This window comes from Nothobranchius furzeri, chromosome 12, assembly GCF_043380555.1.
Source record: "Nothobranchius furzeri strain GRZ-AD chromosome 12, NfurGRZ-RIMD1, whole genome shotgun sequence".
In the NCBI taxonomy this organism is placed as follows: Eukaryota; Metazoa; Chordata; class Actinopteri; order Cyprinodontiformes; family Nothobranchiidae; genus Nothobranchius; species Nothobranchius furzeri.
This window is the reverse complement of record NC_091752.1, coordinates 8,456,202-8,476,342: the sequence shown is the minus strand read 5'-3', so window position 1 is coordinate 8,476,342 and position 20,141 is coordinate 8,456,202. Positions and strand designations below refer to the sequence as shown.

General features: G+C 43.3%; 2 protein-coding genes across 3 annotated transcripts in view; both read right to left on the bottom strand.

The window, feature by feature from the left end:
- ncapd3 (non-SMC condensin II complex, subunit D3) overlaps positions 1-4,111 on the bottom strand; it is a 34,731-nt gene extending 30,620 nt beyond the window's left edge. For both annotated transcript variants that reach the window (XM_054749947.2, XM_054749948.2), the window contains exons 1-2: positions 3,854-4,111; positions 3,429-3,595 (exon numbers count right to left, since the gene is read on the bottom strand). In XM_054749947.2, coding sequence (XP_054605922.2) covers positions 3,429-3,595; positions 3,854-3,905 — 219 coding nt within the window. In that variant the 5' untranslated portion in view covers positions 3,906-4,111. The remainder of the gene's footprint in view (positions 1-3,428; positions 3,596-3,853) is intronic.
- A 1,546-nt stretch (positions 4,112-5,657) lies between these two features.
- Positions 5,658-19,564, bottom strand: wbp1la (WW domain binding protein 1-like a). Its single transcript, XM_015944055.3, has 4 exons — positions 19,384-19,564; positions 14,823-14,928; positions 13,619-13,780; positions 5,658-6,198 (listed from the first exon to the last, which is right to left on the bottom strand). The coding sequence occupies exons 1-4, from the start codon at positions 19,435-19,437 to the stop codon at positions 5,861-5,863; spliced, it is 660 nt and encodes a 219-aa protein (XP_015799541.3). The 5' UTR covers positions 19,438-19,564; the 3' UTR covers positions 5,658-5,860.
- Positions 19,565-20,141: the final 577 nt, after the last annotated feature.

Genomic DNA, 20,141 nt, shown 5'->3' with positions numbered 1-20,141 from the left:
TTGAATACCCCCAGATCACGGGGCAGAGGTGGAGGGCTGGTTGTTGTTTTTAAATCCAGCTTTCCTTGTAAACAGCTTACACCCACCATGTCATTTTCTTCCTTTGAACTGTGCTTATTTGAACTGTGCATCTCCCCCCGCCTGCTCGTTGTGCTGATTTATCGCCCTCCAAAGACTGACTCTAACTTCCTTAATGATTTCTGTGATCTTGTGGCAGACTGCATCCTAAAATATGACTATGTCCTATTTTTTGGTGATTTTAACATCCATATCTGCTGTCCTGATAATGTGCTTGCTAAAGGTTTTTTTAATTTGCTAGATTCATTCAATCTAACTCAATGGGTATCGTCCCCAACTCATGCCAGGGGTCACACCCTGGACCTGGTTCTCTCTTTTGGTCTACCCGTCATGAACCTTGTGACTTTGCCTCCTGTGCTCTCTGACCATTCTCCAATACTCTGTGATGTTACGTTGCCATATCCTGTCCCTGTGTGTGAAACTCCAGCTACTAGGTTCAGAGCCCTGGATGCAGAAACAATTTCAAAGTTTGTGGACTGTATGTCTGTAAGGTTAGAGACCTTTAACCCAGATCCATCTAACATTGATCACTATTCACAACACTCTGATTTACTTTGTAATCAGGTCCTGGACGTAGTTGCTCCTCTCAAGCTTTGCAAGTCTAGGAGGGAGCCTTGGCTCTCTGATGTCACACGGGCTTGTAGGCGGGCGTGTAGATCCTCTGAGAGAAAGTGGAAAAAGGATGGCCTACAGGTCTCGCGTGAGTTGTTCAGAGCATCTCTGGTTGTTTATCAGGATGCTGTGAGGGCTGCCAGAATGGCCTATTTTGCAAACATCATTGAGACAAACTCCAATAATCCTAAGATTCTCTACAAAACGCTAAACTCAGTTCTGGTGTATCAGGAGCCTAGCTCCATGTCTCCTACAGCTGCTGGAAACTCTGAAGATTTTCACAGTTTCTTTGTAGATAAAGTATCAAGCATTAGAGCAGCTATTTCTGGTAACTCTGTTGACCCTGTTCCAGTTCCTCCATTACCACCCACCCTGAGCTCCCTCAATACTGTTTCATGCTCCGAGCTGAATAAGCTAGTTATGAGGCAGAAGTCATCTGGCTCTCCACTTGAGGTTCTGCCGCCTCGTCTCTGGAAGGCTGCCTTTCCGTGCCTTGGCCCTTCACTTGGTCAGATTATCAATGGGAGCCTCAGCACAGGTGTGGTCCCAGCTGCTTTGAAAGCAGCTGTTATTCGGCCAACCCTGAAGAAACCTGGTGCTGATGTCTCTGTGATAGAAAATTACAGGCCTATCTCTACCCTGCCTTTTACATCGAAACTGCTTGAGAAAGTCGTTTATCAGCAGCTGGTCTCACATTTAGCTGACTCTGATCTGTTTGAGGTTTTCCAATCAGGGTTCAGGTCTGGCCATAGCACAGAGTCACCTCTACTGAGGGTCCTAAATGACATCTATCTATCACTAGATCACGGAACATCTGTGCTGCTTCTGTTGTTAGACCTGACAGCAGCCTTTGACACAGTTGACCACGCGATTCTACTCGATCGCTTGGAACGATGGGTTGGAATCAAAGGGTCTGCTCTGGATTGGTTTAGATCGTATCTCCACAACAGGACATTCTGCGTAAAACTGGGTGATGTTTTTTCTTCTTGGGAGGGGCTCTGCTGGGGGGTCCCGCAGGGGTCGATCCTTGGTCCTCTTTTGTTTGCCATTTATCTGCTACCTCTGGGGTCAATCTTTCGTAAACATGGCCTATCATTCCATCTATATGCTGACGATTGCCAGATTTACTCTCCATTGTGTCAGGAGAAAGGTCACTCTATCCAGTCCTTTGTGTCCTGTGTTAATGAGGTGAAGTCTTGGCTAATGTCCAACTATCTACATCTGAATGAGGGAAAGACAGAGCTCATTGTTTTTCACCCCAACAGCAGGAATGTGGATCGTTATGTTGATCTTGGCCCTCTTTCTCCATACTCAAAACCAGTTGTTACCAGTTTGGGGGTGAAACTTGATGCAGGACTTCAATTTGATGCTCACATCAATTCTGTGATCCGGTCCAGTTTCTTTCACCTGAGACGTCTTGCAAAAATCAAGCATATGCTGTCGAGAGTCCACCTGGAGCGGGTACTGCATGCCTTTGTAATTTCTAAGCTTGACTACTGCAACTCTCTCTATGCAGGGCTGTGTCAGTCATCACTGCGTCGCCTACAGGTTGTGCAGAACAGCGCCGCCAGGTTCCTGACTGGGACCAGGAAACGGGACCACATCAGTCCAGTTCTGGCCTCCCTCCACTGGCCTCCCTGCACTGGCTTCCGATTTGCTATCGCTCACAATTCAAAATCCTCGTCTTTGTTTATCATTTCTTCCAGGGTGGTGCTCCCCCCTATCTGGCCACTCTCCTGAACAAACATTCCCCTGCGCTCCTCTGACCAAGGCCTGCTCGCTGTCCCTCGTTCTAGGTGCCGTACCCGTGGGGACCGGGCTTTCTCAGTCCTAGCACCGTTACTCTGGAACCAGTTGCCACCCTCTGTTAGGTTGTCCCCCTCTCTGCTAGTCTTTAAGAATCACCTAAAAACTCACCTCCTCCGCTTGGCGTTTCCAGAACATGTTTGACTTTGGCCCTCTTTTATGTTGAATTTATTTCACAGTTTTAATTGGTTCACGCAATCCATCCACTCAATCCAAATGTGTTTCACACATTTGTCCTGTACCAGAATGTTTCATCTATCTTGTAATTTCTATTTTGTTATTTGTATTTTGTAATTTGTATTTTGTAATTTGAATTGCTTTTATTGTTGATTTATTCAATATATTTACCTACAACTGTACCATGTTCAGCGCTTTGGGCTTCCTGACAGGGTTGCGGAAGGCGCTTTATAAATAAAGCTTTGATTGATTGTAATCGGAAGGTTGCAGGTTCGAGCCCAGCTCAGCTTGTCACTGTCGTTATGTCCTTGGGCAAGACACTTAACCCACGTTGTCTGCTGGTGGTGGTCGGAGGGACTGGTGGCGCCAGCGCTCTGCAGCCTCACCTCTGTCAGTGCGCCCTAGGGCAGCTGTGGCTACATCGTAGCTCATCCCCACCAGTGTGTGTTGTAAAGGGGGGGGGGTTCCAGCACCCTAGAAGGTGCTATATCAAATACAGGCCATTTGCCATTTACATGGAGGACTATTTCACAGCAAACCACAAATACATCCTGGAGGCAGGAATATTAACATAATAAAGACTAAACTGCAAATATTATCTCTAAAACTTGTGTTTTGTTAGAAGAAAACTTTAGAATAGCTGAAAATCTGTCCTAATCTGTCAGTGTTAAAATTACAAATAATCCCGGTGATGGACAGCGAGCGTGTAGTCCCTGACCCTGAGAGGAAGCTACATCAGGACCAGCTGAGTTTACCAGTGAAGCTGCGTCTGCAGACTGCTGCTGGTCAGCCGCGTGGACGACTAAACAGTGGTACAGGGTTCTGAAGGCATCTTCTCTACAGGCGTGGAGCTCTTCCTCTATGGAGTCATCTAGAGGTTTCTCCTCGGTGAACTCCAGGTCCCACACGGCATCCACCCAGTCTGGAAAGAAGTAACCGCGATGTGGTCAGTGAGTTTAAGGTCACATTAGTCTGCTGGAAATATGAGACTTAACAACTTTCAGCTAAAATATAATAAAATGTCTGATCTGAGCTGTTATTCTGCAGCAGGCTGATCTCAGCGTGGAAATAAACCCTCGACGTCGGAGATAAGGACTATAACGCTAACTAGCACGGGTCTGCGTTACGTAGTGAAACCGTCGGTAACTGATAACCACAAAAGAACTTTATTTAGTTTTACCTTTGGGAATTTCGTTTAACCGCAAAAATTGCAGTGCAGATATCAACTCCATCTTTGTTTTCAAATGGGCCCGCTCGAAACCGGCGCGGCGCACCTGCGCAGTGAATCAGACCCACTTCCTTGTTTCCCCAAAAGCCCCGCCTCTTTATTTCCCCTTGACGTGTGGTACAATACTGCCCTCTTGTGGTATCGACAGGAACCGCCACTTCGACCTGTAGGGAAACGGGTGTTTTAAATTTTGAAACCGGAAATACACAATAAACTTTTAGCAAACGTAAAGTTTTAACGTTTTCTAAACTATTTTTTATACTTTTGGTGAAAATTCTTAATTCTTCAACACGGATTGTCTTTTTGTAGTACCAGAGTAGACCTGGTTACTTTTCACTCTGATTTGAGAAAAATCAGAAAGGTTGTTTCTAATTTCTTTACATTTGATTTCAAGTTCAATTTTTACAGACACTAAAAATGAGTTTGTGGCATTTTCTCTGCATAGCCACCCCTCTTTCTACTGGATCACAACCAAATGAAGAGAGTAGGATAACAGCTGTTCCCTCCTGAAGTCCACCACCATTTCTTTTTTGTTTGTTTTGCAGATGTTGAGCTGGAGGTTGTTGGCATGGTTCCATCTCTCCAGTTGCCTTCTGTGACCAGGCATTTCTGTGTCATCAGAAAATGGAGTGATGATGGCGTTGGAGCTGCGGGTGGCTGTGCAGTCAGGATCTGTAGAGGGAGAACAGCAGGGGACCAAAACATGGCCCATCACAACCTCAGCACACAGAATCTGAAGACAAAAGGCAGCATGAAACCTACACATTAGTGAGGAGGGAAGCGTTTGCTACCACAAAAGGCTTACGTTATTAGTGTACGTGGGTGTTTGCTAAAAACAAGTCATCTAAGGTCAAAAAAGGAAAAATAATTTATTTGTCAGAACTTTTACCAGAATAATTTGTACAAAATGCAAAAATTATCTGTTTGAAAAAGTAAAATTAAACATTCTTTTTGAGGGAGTGACACCAAGAATCCTTGTTCCTGTCTTGATTCTCAGTAATCATCTTCCTAACAACTCGACACCTTCTCCGTTTACACACACGTGCACGCGCGTGCGCACACATCCTTCGGGTCAGGTTGACTTAAGATTCGGTTAAACTAAACGGACACAAAATCTGCTGAACTGGTTCCGATTCAAAAGCAGACGGGCCAGGAGAGACACAGGATACCAGGGGAACAATACTAACCACTACACCACCACTAGCCAGTCCCATTAACCAGTCAATGGAACTGCATCTTTACTGTGATAGTCCCTTGTACTGGGGAGGCACAGAGACAGGTGGGACATGGTGCTGGAGCGGGTCAGAACTTCACCAGCACCAGCAGGCATCCCTCACCAAACATCTAAAAAAAAACTTTTCACACCCAGATGTTACTTTAAATGAGACTGGATCAGGTAAACCATGATAACTAATGCAACACTAACATTTATATTCCATGTTTACAAACCCAGTGAGCTCAGATTGTTTAACAGAAGCAGTAAAACTGGGTGTGGACGTCTTTGCCCGGGTTTGGGTTCATTAGTTGGTGATAAATCAGCTTTTCATTCATTTAATAATGAATCTAAAAAAGTAAAAGGCTGTAGTCTGAGCTAAACACCTTCAAAATAAAAGCTCAGAACCGATGCGATTCCTGACCCAGCTGCATATGAATTTAATAAACTGCTTCGAAAACTCAGTCCCTTGTCTGTTGGCAGGAGCCCTTCTAGTTTGTCTAAAGAAACAATTTTTACATCAGAAGTTATTTACATTTATTTCTGGTGTTCACCAAAACAAAGTTTTAATGTAAAATTAATCCAGGAAATAAAAACCTTTAACTTTGAAGAACAGATACATTCATCTGGATGTTCCTAAAAACTTTGGAAGTTTTGGATTAATTCACTTTAATTTGTCTTTGAGTCTGTCTCATTAGATTTGTCACAATCAGGTGGAATCAACAATCACAACTGATGGTGTATTGTCATGTCTCATAGCAATCACATCGCTCCTCTTCTTCATCAAACTCCTCTTGATCCCACAGCTCCAGGCCATCACACACTTCTATCCCAGAGTCTCCAGTGAAGTGCCGGTACCTGCCCGGCATCCAGTCTGTGTTATGGTTGGTGTTGTGGATCTGTGTGGCCTCTGGAGTCACCGGTAATGCTGCATAAGCATTAGTGAGGAGAGAGGGAGCAGACAGGAAGACGGGGGCCTCCTCAGGGGGAGGTGCTGACTCCAGAGGGGTGTAAGGAGGAGGAGGGGTAGCTGGGTGATTAACTGCATCTTCATAGGCAGGTAGAAGGTAGATGGGTAGAAGTCCTGAAGGGAAGATAGTCATTAACATCAGGGATAACAAGCGTGCTAGCAACACTAGCAACATCAATGCAACACCAGGAAACATCCTAGCAACACTAACAACATCAATGCAACATCAGGAAACATCCTAGCAACACTAGCAACATCAATGCAACACCAGGAAACATCAATGCAACACCAGGAAACAGCAAAGCAACACTAGGAAACATCAATGCAACATCAGAAAACATCCTAGCAACACTAGGAAACATCAATGCAACACCAGGAAACATCCTAGTAACACCAAGAAACATCCTAGCAACACTAGCAACATCAATGCAACACTAGGAAACATCAATGCAAAACCAGGAAACATCCTAGCAACACTAAGAAACATCAAAGCAACACCAGGAAACATCCTAGCAACACCAGGAAACACTCTAGCAACACCAGGAAACATCCTAGCAACACTAGGAAACATCAATGCAACATCAGGAAACATCCTAGCAACACAAGCAACATCAATGCAACATCAGGAAACATCCTAGCAACACTAGGAAACATCAATGCAACATCAGGAAACATCCTAGCAACACTAGGAAACATCAATGCAACATCAGGAAACATCCTAGCAACACAAGCAACATCAATGCGACATCAGGAAACATCCTAGCAACACTAGGAAACATCAAAGCAACATCAGGAAACATCCTAGCAACACTAGGAAACATCAATGCAACATCAGGAAACATCCTAGCAACACAAGCAACATCAATGCAACACCAGGAAACATCCTAGTAACACCAAGAAACATCCTAGCAAAACTAGCAACATCAATGCAACACTAGGAAACATCAATGCAAAACCAGGAAACATCCTAGCAACACTAAGAAACATCAAAGCAACACCAGGAAACATCCTAGCAACACCAGGAAACACTCTAGCAACACCAGGAAACATCAATGCAACATCAGGAAACATCCTAGCAACACAAGCAACATCAATGCAACATCAGGAAACATCCTAGCAACACTAACAAACATTAAAAGCAACACCAGGAAACATCCTAGCAACACCAAGAAACATCCTAGCAACACTAGAAAACATCAATGCAACATCAGAAAACATCCTAGCAACACTAGCAACATCAATGCAACACCAGGAAACATCAATGCAACACCAGGAAATAGCAAAGCAACACTAGGAAACATCAATGCAACATCAGGAAACATCCTAGCAACACTAGGAAACATCCTAGCAACACCAGGAAACATCCTAGTAACACCAAGAAACATCCTAGCAACACTAGCAACATCAATGCAACACTAAGAAACATCAATGCAACACCAGGAAACATCAAAGCAACACCAGGAAACATCCTAGTAACACTAGGAAACATCAATGCAAAATCAGGAAACATCAATGCAACATCAGGAAACATCCTAGCAACACTAGCAACATCAATGCAACACCAGGAAACATCCTAGCAACACTGGGAAACATCAATGCAACATCAGGAAACATCCTAGCAACACTAGCAAACATCAAAGCAACAACAGGAAACATCCTAGCAACACCAAGAAACATCCTAGCAACACTAGCAACATCAATGCAACACCAGGAAACATCAATGCAACACCAGGAAACAGCAAAGCAACACTAGGAAACATCAATGCAACATCAGGAAACATCCTAGCAACACTAGGAAACATCAATGCAACACCAGGAAACATCCTAGTAACACCAAGAAACATCCTAGCAACACTAGGAAACATCAATGCAACACTAGGAAACATCAATGCAAAACCAGGAAACATCCTAGCAACACTAGGAAACATCAAAGCAACACTAGGAAACATCAAAGCAACACCAGGGAACACCCTAGCAACACCAGGAAACATCCTAGCAACACTAGGAAACATCAATGCAACATCAGGAAACATCCTAGCAACACTAGCAACATCAATGCAACACCAGGAAACATCAATGCAACACCAGGAAACATCCTAGCAACACTGGGAAACATCAATGCAACATCAGGAAACATCCTAGCAACACTAGCAAACATCAAAGCAACACCAGGAAACATCCTAGCAAAACCAAGAAACATCCTAGCAACACTAGAAAACATCAATGCAACATCAGAAAACATCCTAGCAACACTAGCAACATCAATGCAATACCAGGAAACATCAATGCAACACCAGGAAACAGCAATGCAACACTAGGAAACATCAATGCAACATCAGGAAACATCAATGCAACACCAGGAAACATCCTAGTAACACCAAGAAACATCCTAGTAACACTAGAAAACATCAATGCAACATCAGGAAACATCCTAGCAACACTAGCAACATCAATGCAACACCAGGAAACATCAATGCAACACCAGGAAACAGCAAAGCAACACTAGGAAACATCAAAGCAACACTAGGAAACATCAATGCAACATCAGGAAACATCCTAGCAACACCAGGAAACATCCTAGTAACACCAAGAAACATCCTAGCAACACTAGCAACATCAATGCAACACCAGGAAACATCCTAGCAGCACTAGGAAACATCAAAGCAACACTAGGAAACATCCTAGCAACACCAGGAAACATCCTAGCAACACCAGGAAACATCAATGCAACATCAGGAAACATCCTAGCAACACTAGCAACATCAATGCAACACCAGGAAACATCAATGCAACACCAGGAAACATCCTAGCAACACTGGGAAACATCAATGCAACATCAGGAAACATCCTAGCAACACTAGCAAACATCAAAGCAACACCAGGAAACATCCTAGCAACACCAAGAAACATCCTAGCAACACTAGAAAACATCAATGCAACATCAGGAAACATCCTAGCAACACTAGCAACATCAATGCAACACCAGGAAACATCAATGCAACACCAGGAAACAGCAATGCAACACTAGGAAACATCAATGCAACATCAGGAAACATCAATGCAACACCAGGAAACATCCTAGTAACACCAAGAAACATCCTAGCAACACTAGAAAACATCAATGCAACATCAGGAAACATCCTAGCAACACTAGCAACATCAATGCAACACCAGGAAACATCAATGCAACACCAGGAAACAGCAAAGCAACACTAGGAAACATCAAAGCAACACTAGGAAACATCAATGCAACATCAGGAAACATCCTAGCAACACCAGGAAACATCCTAGTAACACCAAGAAACATCCTAGCAACACTAGCAACATCAATGCAACACCAGGAAACATCCTAGCAGCACTAGGAAACATCAAAGCAACACTAGGAAACATCATAGCAACACCAGGAAACATCCTAGCAACACCAGGAAACATCAATGCAACACTAGGAAACATCAATGCAAAACCAGGAAACATCCTAGCAACACTAGGAAACATCAAAGCAACACTAGGAAACATCAAAGCAACACCAGGAAACACCCTAGCAACACCAGGAAACATCCTAGCAACACTAGGAAACATCAATGCAACATCAGGAAACATCCTAGCAACACTAGCAACATAAATGCAACACCAGGAAACATCAATGCAACACCAGGAAACATCCTAGCAACACTAGGAAACATCAATGCAACATCAGGAAACATCCTAGCAACACCAAGAAACCTCCTAGCAACACTAGCAACATCAATGCAACACCAGGAAACATCAATGCAACATCAGGAAACATCCTAGCAACACTAGCAAACATCAAAGCAACACCAGGAAACATCCTAGCAACACCAAGAAACATCCTAGCAACACGAGAAAACATCAATGCAACATCAGGAAACATCCTAGCAACACTAGCAACATCAATGCAATACCAGGAAACATCAATGCAACACCAGGAAACAGCAATGCAACACTAGGAAACATCAATGCAACATCAGGAAACATCAATGCAACACCAGGAAACATCCTAGTAACACCAAGAAACATCCTAGCAACACTAGAAAACATCAATGCAACATCAGGAAACATCCTAGCAACACTAGCAACATCAATGCAACACCAGGAAACATCAATGCAACACCAGGAAACAGCAAAGCAACGCTAGGAAACATCAAAGCAACACTAGGAAACATCAATGCAACATCAGGAAACATCCTAGCAACACCAGGAAACATCCTAGCAACACCAAGAAACATCCTAGCAACACTAGCAACATCAATGCAACACCAGGAAACATCCTAGCAGCACTAGGAAACATCAAAGCAACACTAGGAAACATCCTAGCAACACCAGGAAACATCCTAGCAACACCAGGAAACATCAATGCAACATCAGGAAACATCCTAGCAACACTAGCAACATCAATGCAACACCAGGAAACATCAATGCAACACCAGGAAACATCCTAGCAACACTGGGAAACATCAATGCAACATCAGGAAACATCCTAGCAACACTAGCAAACATCAAAGCAACACCAGGAAACATCCTAGCAACACCAAGAAACATCCTAGCAACACTAGAAAACATCAATGCTACATCAGGAAACATCCTAGCAACACTAGCAACATCAATGCAACACCAGGAAACATCAATGCAACACCAGGAAACAGCAATGCAACACTAGGAAACATCAATGCAACATCAGGAAACATCAATGCAACACCAGGAAACATCCTAGTAACACCAAGAAACATCCTAGCAACACTAGAAAACATCAATGCAACATCAGGAAACATCCTAGCAACACTAGCAACATCAATGCAACACCAGGAAACATCAATGCAACACCAGGAAACAGCAAAGCAACACTAGGAAACATCAAAGCAACACTAGGAAACATCAATGCAACATCAGGAAACATCCTAGCAACACCAGGAAACATCCTAGTAACACCAAGAAACATCCTAGCAACACTAGCAACATCAATGCAACACCAGGAAACATCCTAGCAGCACTAGGAAACATCAAAGCAACACTAGGAAACATCATAGCAACACCAGGAAACATCCTAGCAACACCAGGAAACATCAATGCAACACTAGGAAACATCAATGCAAAACCAGGAAACATCCTAGCAACACTAGGAAACATCAAAGCAACACTAGGAAACATCAAAGCAACACCAGGAAACACCCTAGCAACACCAGGAAACATCCTAGCAACACTAGGAAACATCAATGCAACATCAGGAAACATCAATGCAACACTAGCAACATCAATGCAACACCAGGAAACATCAATGCAACACCAGGAAACATCCTAGCAACACTAGGAAACATCAATGCAACATCAGGAAACATCCTAGCAACACCAAGAAACATCCTAGCAACACTAGCAACATCAATGCAACACCAGGAAACATCAATGCAACACCAGAAAACATCCTAGCAACACTAGGAAACATCAATGCAACACCAGGAAACATCCTAGCAACGCCAGGAAACATCCTAGCAACACTAGCAACATCAATGCAACACCAGGAAACCTCCTAGCAACACTAGGAAACATCAAAGCAACACTAGGAAACATCAAAGCAACACCAAGAAACATCCTAGCAACACTAGCAAACATCATAGCAACACCAGGAAACATGCTAGCAACAATAGCAAACATCAAAGCAACACCAGGAAACATCCCAGCAACATCAGGAAACATCCTACCAACACCAGGAAATATCAAAGCAACACCAGAAGATATCAAAGCAACACTAGCAAACATCAGTGCAACATCAGGAAACATCAATGCAACACCAGGAAACATCAAAGCAACACCAGGAAACATCCTAGCAACACTAGAAAACATCAAAGCAACACTAGCAACATCAATGCAACGCCAGGAAACATCCTAGCAACACTAGCAACACCAGGAAACATCCTAGCAACACTAGGAAACATCAAAGCAACACTAGGAAACATCAAAGCAACACCAGGAAACATCCTAGCAACACTAGCAAACATAAATGCAACACCAGGAAACATGCTAGCAACACTAGCGAACATCAAAGCAACACCAGGAAACATCCCAGCAACATCAGGAAATATCAAAGCAACACTAGCAAACATCAGTGCAACACCCGGAAACATCAAAGCAACACCAGGAAACACCCTAGAAACACCAGGAAACATTTTAGGAAACAACACCAGGAAACACCCTAGAAACACCAGGAAACATTCTAGGAAACAACACTAGGAAACATCAAAGCAACAACAAGAAACATCCTAGGAAACAACATTAGCAAACATCAAAATAACACTAGGAAACATCCTAGCAACACCAGGAAATATCCTAGCAACACTAGCAAACATCAAAGCAACACCAGGAAACATGTTTTGTTTTCTTTAACCCTCTTATGACCATAATTATAACTGGGCCGCCTGTTTGTTTGTTTTATAGCTGTAAACTTGAAAAGAGCAGAATGTTTGTAACTCTGACTTGCTGACTGAGGCCCTGCCTGTGACCACAGGTAGGTAAATGCTCCGGTTCAGAGAACGGCATGAAGGAAAATAAAGAATAGGTAACATAAAAAAACACTCATACATCACAACTGTAGCTACATTTTTACCAGCATTATAAATGTCAACAAGCCAGATAAAAGGTAATAATGAAATGGGAAAGCAAAACTTTTGATGACAAAAAGTCAACTAATAAAATACTGCACTAATATAAAAATCCATTTTCAGTTCAATAAATATTTATTGCAAATATAAATAATGCTGGAATGAAGCTGAATCTTACAATTAGTAAATAGTCGAGTGTTGTTCGAAAGGAAAACAAGTTTGATTGTACAAACATTTGACATCACCTGGTTAGCAGGTATCTGTCCCTCCTTGTGGTCACTATCTACAGAAATAGTTTTCCGGGGTACTCAATCAACCGGGAGGATTTTCTTTGAGGCATTTCCATAGTTTTAGAAAAGCTACTGATGCTAATAATCTCCTCCGTTTCGTTCTCCGTTTTTCCCCGTCGCAGTTTGTTCCGTTTCCTTCTGTGATACCGAAATGCTGATTTCCCTCTAATAGCGATTTTGGGAGCAACATGGATTAGATCATGCAGAACCTCACTGGAAAGCTAGTGTTATGTACATTTAGAAACTGTTGGAATGATTTTAATTCGATTAGCCATAAAACAGTTATGATGCGGAGAATCTAGGGTGAAAAATATCGAACACTGGTGATTCTTTGTTGTGACTCGAGCACGAGCTCCTACGGGGGAATCCCTGAGATTACCGTAATGTATCGTTATGCACAGTAAGCCCTATTTCTAAGCCTTTTCAGTACTTTTGGAATGTTGCAGGTATCTCAAACAATTCAGGAATTACGGTAATGAGAAGTGTGCATGTCAAATCCTTTCGCCGGCAACAGGTTGGTAATAAGAGAGCTAATTAGAATCTTTTTTATTTAATTGGCCAACAATGTGAAGAACTGAGAATGTGTGCAGGTAGTCATGGTAACCAGATGTCTCAGTGAGGAGACAGACATACTGCGGAAGAGGGGGAGGTGAGAGTTATTGTGAGCCTCTCTGTAGGCCATGAGATTGATCTCGTTCTGCCGGCGCTGTAGTTGGAAACGCTGCTTGGCCCGCCAGTGCTGACACAGACAGAAACACGTCAGGATGATGATCAGGGCCCACAGCAGCCAGAACCCTACACACAGCCCACAGGAAATCAACATAAACATGTCATCCATCAGAAAAATTATATAAAAACAGAAAATCAACATCCGCATAATTCAATTCTTAAAAAAAACACAAAATGTTATAAAAGTCCTAAAATGTTATCAGAACAAGTGTGTACAGTTAGTGTTTTAACACTGGGTGCTCTTGTGGGTGTAGCTTTGATGTTCAGGGCTTTATGTGGTGGTGGTGGTGGTGGTGGGGGGGGGGGGGGGGGGCTACTTCACAGATCAGTTAGTGAAGACCATGAACAAAAATAAAGCACATAACATGAATGTGGGGATTAAAAGTTTTTTATGTTTACTTGGATTAAGACAGGATGCAGATCTCTGGACATGATGAAAGGCGCTACGCTGACAGCTCAAATCTGCATTCACTATGATCCCCACACACCTAGTGCTGGTTCTGAGCACGCACCTGGTCTAAAACAATAACCAGGTGAGTGTACTGTACACATTATGATCCTCAACTCAAAAGCACCAAAGCAGATGTTTTTGAGTATGCTTTATCTGCTGTAACACATAAAGAGCCAAGATGACAGAATAAATTAGACACAGATTAAAGGGGAGATCCTTCATTTTGGATCTGGGGAGAGGTCTTACCTCAAGAGGAGGTGTTTAGGCATCTTAATGTCTTTGTCTACTGTGAGACAGAGGGAGATCGACAGGTGGATGACACCAGAAAAAGAAGCTCTCAATCCATCTGTCAATCTCAGACTCCATCCTCACCCATAGTCTGATAGTCAGCCTTAGAGGTAGGTTGAGGAGGTTGGACATCCGGGACAGACATGGAGTAGAGCCACTACTGCTCCGTTAGGAAAGGAGCCAGCTGAGGTGATTCAGGCATTTGGTCAGGACAACTCCCAGGGGAGGTGTTTCAGGGATGCCCTGCATGCAGGTCAGCCCCGGGGAGGGAGGGGAGTTGGGAGTGGACAGTCTGGCTTCCTGCTAGCACCGTTGCCTTCACTGTCCCAAGGCACGGAAGGACTAAAGGTAAAGAAATGCTAAACTCACACCACACTTCATAGATGAAGCTGCAGCACTGAGAATCTTCACAGCAGCGGTGGCCCGACTGGCAGAAGTAGGTCTGGTTGCTTCCTCCCTGGCACACCAAGGTGGTCTGTTATTACAGACAGAAAATAAACAACTCAGAGGTGTTATTCACACGGTACAGATTTAATGTGTGGCATCATTACAGCGTTTTTACTTTACATCACAGCCCAGAACACACGTTATATTATTGTTTTCACTACATCCAGGACATCACGGCGCGCAGGTCGAATAACAGCTGACCCGTGTCACCCTGGAAAACGGGTGGAGGCTCAGATCCACTCGGACCAGAACCTCTCACCACAAGAACAGTTTCTTCCCCTCTGCTGTTGGACTCATGAATGACAATCATAGGGCTGCCCATTCCAGTCGCTTGGTTTCAGTCACATGTTCACAGCTGCAATTGGCCCTCGGTGCTGACATGACTAAGCTAATGTTGTTTTCAAAAGATGCCCTCAGTGACCCCTCCTGAGGGAAATATCCCAGAGGTGGTCCACACATACAAATACCTTGGTTTGTGTGCAAAATAAACGACTAGTTACTGCAATATGTCTGTCTATTCTGGATTATGGAGACCTTTTGTGTGTGAATGCCTCAGTACAGTGTCTCAGTAAGATTGATGTGGTTATCATGCCTCACTGAGGTTTATTACTAACGGTAGACCACTGACCCATCATTGTGGATTGTTTTCTCCAGTGGGATGGTCTTGTTCATCCACCAGGAGGTTGGGACATTGGTGCAGAAGGCCATGCTTGGATTACTACCCATCTACATCTGTAAATTAATCTCAAGGAGAAGTGTGACTTCTGGCAGCTACTGGCAGGTTCGATCCCGGCTCTGGACAGTAGGGCTGTAGTCGACCAAAGTCCAGTCCTGCGCAATGATTAGTCGACTGAAAAAATAAACAAATAAAGACTACGTTTTGCATTAAGATTGAACTTTTATTAAACAATTGTCATTTATCATTTATAAAACAAAAATTGAAAAAAAAAGATCAATAATAAATCAATAAAACTATAACATTAATACAAATCTTAATACAAATTAAGTGATTTTTTAAGCGCAAGGTGAGGAGAGCTGTCCTGGGTCTAGCAGCAGTCAATCACACACCTGGCCACACACACATGCTACAAAAAATATAACTGCCAAATAGAAATGAAAAATCCTAACAAAAGCTCTTGTTTATACAGGCTTTTGTTCTAAAAGAAACACAAAAAAATCAAATAGCCAAAAAATATTCCTAATAATAGCAGGCTGTAAAATAGGGGAGCCTACAGATTTATTTTTGTTTTGTTATATTATTAATTTGTTATTTAGGCTATTTTCAAACAAAACATAAAGAACAATCTATAAATGGGCTCGTTAAGGTCCGTTGCAGCTCTGCAAACCTATTTTACCTTTTTAATGTCGTGGGCCAAAAACACCAACATGTCCACATTCTTGGGTAAAAGACAGCTCCTCGACTTAACAATAAATCCGGCTTTGGAGAATATGAGCTCTGCAGGAATGGAGGTTGCAGGGACGCCGTGGAGATCGTTCCTCATTATTTTTCCACCACACAAGTGGCCCCACAACAGTGTCCACTTTACTTCTGTCCTGAAGATAATCTTTCATTTCGTTGCGAGGATCTCTGTGCGCTCGGCTCATCGGGGTCATCCTCTGCACCGTGTCCACGAAGAAGCATCGCTATCTCCTTCTCTTTTGCCGTTTTGTTTTTTTGCCAGCGGGTTCTCATCTTCACCGGTCTGCTCTGTGCTGTCTCCTGAGAGGCTTAGCCTCTGTGCAAGTTGTGCGACTTCAGAGTAGGCCTCGTCCCGTTTCTCGCCATTAAGAAAAGGCAGCTGTTTGAAGTGCGGGTCCAGTACTGCAGTTAAAATGTACAGGCTGCTCGTCATCACAACTCGGTCTTTGAGTTTCCATCGACTATCTATTTCCTGCACAAGTTTAAGTTTCATGTTCTTCTTTGTTGGACTATCATTATCTGTGACCACAAGATGACATTTTTTTTTATTCTTAAGCAGTGGGAAGGTCGCAGACAGGGATGTGTTAGTCTCCTCCGACAACAGCTCGGTCAGAGCTTAAGAACGTCTGTGATGTCTTCGGCCACATTCCACTGCTCTGTTGTCATGTCCAAAGTGCTGCTGTCACTCCTCTTGCAGTAATTGGGGTCCGATAAAATGGCGGTGATGGGCCAGCGCTGTTCCAACAGTTGCTCCAACATAACGCAGGTGGAGTTCCACCGGGTGGCCACATCCTGGATGAGTTTGAGCTCAGGAGCTTTTTGCTGCACCTGTTTCTCTTTCAGACCCGTTTTTGCTTGGTGTCGTTTTTTGAAGTGCCCAACAAGACGACGCGCCGCAGCGACTGTGCGCGCCACCGGCTCTTCTTTTAGGGCAGCATTTACGCACAGCTGCAGGATGTGGCCTGCACACCTGACCAACTCACCTGTCTCGTCACTTACCGGATCCTTTCAGTAATTCCACCGAGAGGACCATGTTGGCAGCCTTGTTCGCTACCACTGACACCCGCAACGCTGGTGGAATGTGGTAAGCATCCGCGGCTTGAGTGAGGCGCGCAGCAACGTTTTCCCCAGTGCGCTTCATCCATCTGTTTTGTTTCTAACACAATGCTATTCATTTTCCAGTCTGCGTCGATAAAATGGACCGTAACTGTCATGTATGCCTCCATTCTAAGCGAAGACCACAAATCAGTTGTGAGGCTTACAGCCTCGGAGGATTGGAGAAACTGATTTTAATTTAAGTCCATCAAACCGCGAACGCAGCATCCCGTGCTGGCACAGTGTATCTTGGCTCGACGATTTTAAACACTTCCTTGAAGCCTTTTCCTTCCACTGTGTTGACTGGCCTCATATCTTGGGCGATGTAATGCACAATCCCTTTAAGGATATCCTCCTTTCTTTTTGCCGACAGAGGATGGACCAACTCTAGTTGCGTCTGAGTGCTTCCTGGCGCCTGCGCCATGGCCTGGGGATGTGCCTAGTACATAAACAGTGAAATATATAAGCTTTAGGCATAGCCTAAGACATGACAGGCTCTCTGGCACATGTATATTTCGCTTACCGCTTTTAGGTGATGGGCCATATTGGTTGTTGAGCTGTGGTAAGCTAGCTTTCGACCACATAGCTTGCACTCCACAGTCTTGTCGTCTTTTTTTTTGTAAAATGCATCCAGACAAAAGATTTGGATTTCTTCGACATCTTGTGGACTACACCCAAAACAAGTAGCGTTCCAACCGAATGAATACAGCAAAACTACATATTCCTTGCTCAGCACGAAGCAGCATCCATGTGTTGTGATGCGCAGCCAGTCACACGTGCGGTGCGGCTCCAGAATGTTCTTTGTGGTGTGCTAACCTGTGGCGCTGTTACAAACAGCTTAAATTAAAGCATTTAAAGTTGGGGATAAAACATACACTTATTACATTTAGAATCCAGTAATACTTTACTGCTTATCAAGGAATAAATAAACGAAAATATCATTAATGAAAAAAATGATTATGCAACTGGTCGACCTATGAGAATGTCAGTCGACCAAGATGGCATCAACTGATTAGTCGACTAAACAACTAAAGTTGACAGCCCTAGTCCTTGGGCAAGACACTTAACCCACCTTGCCTGCTGGTGGTGGTCAGAGGGACCGGTGGCGCCAGTGCTCGGCAGCCTCACCTCTGTCAGTGCGCCCCAGGGCAGCTGTGGCTACATCGTAGCTCATCACCATCAGTGTGTGAATGGATGAATGATGCACTGTAGTGTAAAGCGCTTTGGAGTCCTTACTCTGAGAGGCGATATACAAGTGCGGGTCAGTCTGTGTGCAAACCATCAGCTGTTACTTTGTGTTCTGTTTGTTCGCACCGAACTGGGCAAAAGGGCTTTCGTTCACTCTGCTCCTTCTGCATGGAGCAGGCTGCAGGAAAACTGGAAATTAACCGAGTTTATCTCCTTGAATACATTTAAAATCAGACTTTGAGCCCTTGAGATGGACTCCCTGTGTTGTAACTACCTTCTATAGTTTAGTACATAACATGTCTGTAACTGAAACATTTGAAACTGTAACATTTGCTGCCTCTTGGCCAGGACTCCCTTGAAAAAGAGGATTGTAACCTCAGTGGGACCTTCCTGGATAAATAAAGAATAAATAAAATAATCATGACCCGGTGTTGTTTGTACCTTAACTGGTCCGCTCCGATTAGTACCTACATTATATAGTAACCGTTTCTCTGAGTATTGCCACTTTATATTATTATTTTATCATGAGTATATTTTTACTTTCTATATTTGCATATCTATCTTTCGTTTTGCACCAAATACCGCAGCTAATGTTGTGATTTCTCGCACGTATGACTATGAAAACTCTCCTGAAATAATTAAATGTTTTAATAAGTTGATTTCTGCTGAAACCACGGCTGGCCTTAAATAAAATTTAGATTTAAACTAGATGAGAAAGGGAAACTTAACTGTATCAGAGCTAAGCTAGGCTAAGCTAAAACATGCTAAGCTAGCCGTTACCTCTGACGTTGGTGCCGCCGAAGGAGGACTCTCTAATCCAGAGTTTAGCATCATGTCCACTAATAATCAGACATTCGTGGGTTTCAGCCGCTGAATTGAAACTTTCCGTCACATGTTAACAAAACAAAATAAAACAAGTGCAACTCTTCTTCTAGTTTAAGGTGATTGACGCGCGTGAGGCCTGAAGGTTCATTGGCGCCACCTGTTGGTCTGGAGTACGTCGTCTTACATCACACCTAAAACTCGGGGGTCCCATTTTTGCAGCCTAATGAACTAGATCAAATTAAAAATGTATGTAGTCTGGCTTGCCAGGATACCATTTTTGTTGACCTTTTTAAACTTCCGTTTTAAGGATGGTGGTGATGTGAAAATCTACAGTCTTTCCAATATGCTGCTTGAATGAAATGACCAAACCTCAACCCTGCAAGATGATTATTTTAACATATTAATCATTATGCCGAAGGTAAAAAAAAAAAAAAAAAAAAAAAAAAAAACACTACAACAACAAAAACATCTAATTACTGCACTGTGTTAAATAAGAAAAAAGAAAATTAATAATAACAATTGTTTACCAGTCTCAATGCAACCAGTAAATCTATCATTCCATCCACAGGGCTGCCAACTCTCATGCAGTGAGCATGAGACACACTCGTCTGATCCTCTTCACACGCTCTCACGCCACACCTCCAATATCACCTGTAAGTTGCTTTGGACAAGAGTGTCTGCTAAATACATGAACATAAACATATATCACGCTG